The following is a 5,724-nucleotide window of genomic DNA, read 5'->3' as shown; positions in this document are numbered from 1 at the left end:
GAAAATGCCTAAAGAAAGTTGTCATTTTTTCATGGTAAAGGGACTGGAGTCCGTGTTGATGAAAAACCTTGCTAGCTGCGGTGATTGGCAGTGGCTCCAGCAGCTGGGTGATGGGGCTGGTGCCTTCCCCTGATCAGCCCGGTCATCTCCCACAAAGGGAGGCCAGACTGTGGCTTAGGCCCGCTCCCCAAGGGGAGCAGGGAGCGGACCTAAGCTGTCAATAGGACATCTCCTGAGGGCTCCCAGTATGTGAGAGGGTGCAGGCTGGGCTGAGGGACACCCCCTCCCCAGTGCATGAATTTCATGCACTGAGCCCCTAGTACAGTGATGGCGAACCTTTTGAGCTCGGCGTGTCAGAATTTTGAAAACCCTAACTTAACTCTGGTGCTGTATCACATATAGAAATTTTTTGATATTTGCAACCATAGTAAAACAAAGACACATTTTTTATATTTATTTTATATATTTAAATGCCATTTAACAAAGAAAAATCAACCAAAAAAATGAGTTTGTGTGTCACCTCTGACACACGTGTCATAGGTTCGCCATCACTGCCCTAGTATGTAGTATAACAGAGGAATGATTTGAATGTTAGAAAAGGGAAGATTTTTGTAAACCTTTCTAAAATGTAATTGTCTAATATAATCCTAAGTTTCTTGGCATTATATTCCAGAGAGAATAAAAGGTTTTAGGCTCAGGAAACCAAGTTCAGATATAAAACAAATAATAACAGATTAACTTTTTCTATATCAGATGTCAAGACTATTTTCCTATCCCTTAGATACACACACACCCCTCCAAAAATTGTGGGGATAATAACTGCTTCCGAGAACGTGAAAATAAAGGTTCCCAATGATTCATTTATGCTAGCAAGAAGTAGAGAATGTGTGCTTAACTTGGAACTTTCTGTTTAAGATTCAGACCTTGATACAAATATGAACAAAAACCTGAATGCTGCCATTATAAACTGTCTTGATTTAATTAATGAATGCATGTAAAGTATTTATACAGAGCCTTATCGATATCAATTACTCAAATGTAGCTGTTATTACTGGTACTATTACAAATAGTATAGCTTCTAAAATGCCTAATATATTATAGTACTCAAATATGAGAGTTTTCTAACCAATAATAGAGAAAAATAGTATGGATATTACTTTATCTTTTATATCTATACTAGAGGCCCAGTGCACAAATCTGTGCATGGGTGGGGTCCCTCAGCCTGGCTGGTGATCAGAGCTGATTGGGGCCATCTCGCCCAGTCCTGACCAGGCAGATCGGGCTGCCAGCCAGGGGGAGGAGCCCCGGGAGGTTGACGGGCCATGGGAGGTTAGCTGTGGGAGTGCACTGACCACTAGGGGGCAGCTCCCGCATGAGCATCTGCCCCCTGGTGGTCAGTGTGCATCATTGCTACCAGCCGTTTGGTCGCCTGGTCCTAATGGTCGTTTAGGCATATATATATATATACACACACATACACACACACACACACACACACACACACACACACACTAGAGGCCCAGTGCACGGATCGTGCACTGGCTGGTGGGGGCATGGCCTGAGAGGATCAGCCCGCTGTGGGAGCAGCTGTTCATCCTGGTCAGCGGAGCGGTGCTCCTACTGTGAGAGCACACTGGCCACCAGGGGGCAGCTCCTGTGTTGAGCGTCTGCCCCCTGGTGGTCAGTGCACGTTATAGAGACTGGTCAACCGGTCATTCTGGTCGTTCTGCTTTTCAGTCACTGGGCTTTTATATATATATACACACACACACACACACACACACATACACACATATGTGTGTGTACACACACACACATATACATGTGTATATATATATATATACACACACACACACATACATATGTATACATACTTTTTATATATGGAGAGATTAGATAGTTGTTTTTTTAACAAAAATATATTGTTAATTTCAGAGAGGAAGGGAGAGGAAGAGAGAGATAGAAACATCAATGATGAGAGAGAATCATTGATCACCTGCCTCCTGCATGCCCCCTATTGCAGATCAAGAACAAAACCCGGGCATATGCCCTGACCAGTGACCTCCTGGTTCATAGGCTGATACTCAACCACTGAGTCACACTGGCTCAGCTAGACAGTTTTTTTGATGTGGGTTGATTCTTGCTCCTACCCTGAGATCTATATAAAATGCAGAATAGCCACAATTGGTGAACATTAATGTCAGAGTCCAGCCACAGACCATTGAGGTGACCCTGAGGGATTAACAGGAATCAATGGACTACACTCTATAATTAAGTAGTGTTGAAATGGAAAATAGAGGTAATTATCTCCCCAAAACACACACACACACACCTATTTATATTTTCAGATGTCTTTCTGAGAGAATAAGCCTAATTTTAGAAAAATCTATTACTCACCACAGCAAAGACAAAGTCAAGATACTTAATGTTGCTGCTGTTCAGCCTAAGTAGAGCAGTTTGAGAATGGCAGCTGCCAGTGAAGTCAGTTGTATTGGGTTTGATGTTAATAACTGTAACAACCTTTAAGGGAAGAAGCGGGGAGGAAGGTACAGATTAGCCACAAATGTCTACAACAAAACCTTATAATCTAATAAGACCAGCTTTAGTGGAGAAGAAAAAAATCCTTTTGTCTGGATACTTAAGTTTATGATGTCTTACTTTCAAACAAAGTTGGCACAGGCCTTCAAGCTGTGACTCAGATGACTTAAAAAAAAAAAAAAGAAAAACAAGAGGGAATCTTCCTTAGTAAGGAGCCAAATGAAAACACACATAATTTATGGAGCAAGAGCTGTCTGGCTTAAGTCACAGGTCTCTGGAAATGGGATTTGCTTATTGGTACACCCTCTGTAGCCTCAGTGGAATACTGCAACTAGAAGTTCCATGCTGTATGTGGACATATCTATATGATTCCAGTCATCAAACAGCTGGAGAAATAGACAGCTACACTATTCTCATACATCAACCTATAGCATATGTTTTTGATAAAAGTGTGAAGGAATTATATTTAAACTGACTGAAATAACGATCAACTCTGATATTGCCTGATCTATTGATGGCAAATGGAATCTAAACCCAAACAGTCTGTTAAACTGCTAGGTTTCCCACTGCCCGAGATAACACCTTGAGAACAACATTAACTCTTCATGGTTATAGTAACTCCAAACTCACCAAAACTCAATGAGTCAACATCAAATCTCCATTTAAAATGCCATCATTCTAATAACACTATGCTTGAGCTGAATGTAGGCTACACTATTTGAAAGGAGATGCAAATTGAATGTAGCATAAAAATAAACAACCATACTTTATCTTGAGTGATATCTATAGACAACTATACCTTATCTTGAGTCATGTTCAACTGCAGCCCCATGGTAGCCAGAAGACAAGTACCATTGGTATTATTAACTGAATAGGATCCAATCTCTGGTTTTTCCTTTTGAGCAGGTGTTGTAGTAGGAGATGGTAAAGTGGTGGGAGTAACAGGCACAACAGTGGTTGAAGTTTTATCTTTATCACACAGAAACTCTAAAACAGAGGACAAAATAAATTAAAGTAGAATTTTTCTTAACTCATAAAGGCCTAGGAAGAGCAAACTATTTATCACAATAGCAGTCCAAAAGAAGGGGAGGGAATGCCTCCATAGATATTTTAAAATAAATGAGTCAGAGTTCTCAAACTGCTGCTTCATATGCAGACAATCTCTAAGAGTTATGACACAGCAGACAGGCTGGACACACACAAATGCTTTATCTACTCAAACATGGCCAGCTGCAAATCCATCATTTCAGACCCTTAAGTCCCTTTATTCCCAAAGAACTTCACTGCCTCTTATGTGAAAATCAGAGACTTAAGTTTGAAAACATTTTGCTCCAATGTAGGCCTGCCCCCTTCTCTCCCACATACAACCACTGTAAAGATAGTGTTTACCAGAAGAAAGTTTAGAGATTATTGAAGGATTTAAATACAAATGAACTTTTTATTTGTGTTACCCCTAGAGTAAATCATAGGCATTTCAACCTCTTTTTAGGAAGTATTGGTAGTTTCCCAGAACTGATGAATGAGAAATTGTTACAGTTATATAAAGTTATATGAAAATTATAAAACCAATTTAAAAAATTCAAGATTAGAACTCAGAAATAAAATTTCTATGCTTTGGACTTGCATCATCAAAAGTGAAAGAGCTGACGATCAAATACTATTTGAGGATTTGATCAAACAAAGACTAGGTTGTATTGGCTGAAAACACTATAAATAAAGCATTTTAATATACCATTCCAGCCTGGCTGGCATGGCTCAGTGGTTGAGCATCAACCTATGAAACAGGAAGTCATGGTTCGATTCCTAGTCAGGGGACATGCTCGGGTTGCAGGCTCAATCCCCAGTTGGGGGTATGCAGGAGGCAGCCAATCAGTGATTCTCTCTCATCATTGATGTCTCTATCTCTCTCTCCCTCTCTCTCCCTCTCTGAAATCAATAAAAATATTTTTAAAATACCATTCCACAAGAGGTACATTATAAACTTAAAATTATAAGTTCCATAAGAATAAGAATTATTATTTATAAAAATATTATAGTCCAGTGTAAACTATGAATAAATCTTAGTATATGCTTGCTTGCAGGTAACAACTTCAACAAAGCTACCTGGTATACTCATCTTAATTTAGGACCCAAGTACAGGAACATATACTTTAAGGAGTCACCTTTTGTGCTCACTGTGCCATTTTGGACAAAAGCTTGTACATGAACATCCCAATAGTGCTGGATAACATCTTTCTTTTCTGCAGTCAACATACTATTGCATCTAAAGATGTCATTCAATGGAATTCTGAATGCCACAGGTTCATGAACAGTAAAAATTCCTGTAAAAAAAGATTAACAATAGCTGTTTTTAGGAAGGTAGGAAAAAAAGTGATAATATAAATATGCATTACACTTTCTTCTCTTCTGCCCCATCTCCAAAGTGACAAAGGACATGGCATCTTCAGGGAATGACACATTCCCTATGGATGAAACAGGGTACAAGAGAAATGGGGGTTAGGAAGGGAAGACAAGCTGCAGGTGGTCATACTCTGAAGCATCTTATATGATTTAAGGACAGGTTAATGGGGCTTTATTTTTTAGCAGTGGGAAGTCAGCTCCAGTTTTTAAAGCTGGAAATAAATAACACATGTACAATTTATATTAAAGGAGGTAGCAAAAGTATAGAAGATAGGCAGGGGAGAAAAATGTTAGGGAAAGTCATTTAAAAGGGAAACCAGGAGGTCAGGGGGAGGCTCTGGGATGAGATGCCCACGCGGAGTCCTGGCTCCTTCACACTGGGCAAGTGACTTGACCTCTCGTGCCTCAGTTTATCTATCTGCTAAATAGGCATGTGAAGAGAGAAATGGTGGCTACATCAAAGGATGAATGAGAGGGAGAAACTAAGATGGCGGCATAGGTAAATACCGGGAAATTGCTGCCTCCCACAACAACTTCAAAATACAATGAAAAGACAAAATGGACATCACCCAGAACTACAGGAAGGCTGGCTGAGTGGAAATTCTACAACTAGAAAGAAAGAAAAGCACACTGAGAGCCAGAGGGGAGCTGCGGAAGTAAAGTGCACAGGTACGGAGGAGCACGTGGAAAGGGCTGGCAACTGAGGACATGGTTGTCTTTTGCAATCGAAAGGGAGTCTCAATCTCCTGCCTGCTCTGACATCCAGTTCTGGGTGAGTCTCTGGGA

The 5,724-nt window shown here is 40.3% G+C and overlaps 1 protein-coding gene across 3 annotated transcripts in view; it reads right to left on the bottom strand.

Moving 5' to 3' along the window:
• Positions 1 to 5,724, bottom strand: part of LAMP2 (lysosomal associated membrane protein 2) — a 49,700-nt gene that overhangs the window by 20,116 nt on the left and 23,860 nt on the right. For all 3 annotated transcript variants that reach the window (XR_001514567.1, XM_006767809.2, XM_006767811.2), the window contains exons 4-6: positions 4,701 to 4,859; positions 3,338 to 3,525; positions 2,398 to 2,520 (exon numbers count right to left, since the gene is read on the bottom strand). Coding sequence is in view for 2 of the 3 variants with exons in the window: in XM_006767809.2 (XP_006767872.1) it covers positions 2,398 to 2,520; positions 3,338 to 3,525; positions 4,701 to 4,859 (470 nt within the window). In the remaining variant the exon portion in view is untranslated. The remainder of the gene's footprint in view (positions 1 to 2,397; positions 2,521 to 3,337; positions 3,526 to 4,700; positions 4,860 to 5,724) is intronic.

Source organism: Myotis davidii, unplaced genomic scaffold (assembly GCF_000327345.1).
Source record: "Myotis davidii unplaced genomic scaffold, ASM32734v1 scaffold500, whole genome shotgun sequence".
NCBI classification, from domain to species: Eukaryota; Metazoa; Chordata; class Mammalia; order Chiroptera; family Vespertilionidae; genus Myotis; species Myotis davidii.
This window is presented reverse-complemented; position numbering and strand designations above follow the sequence as displayed.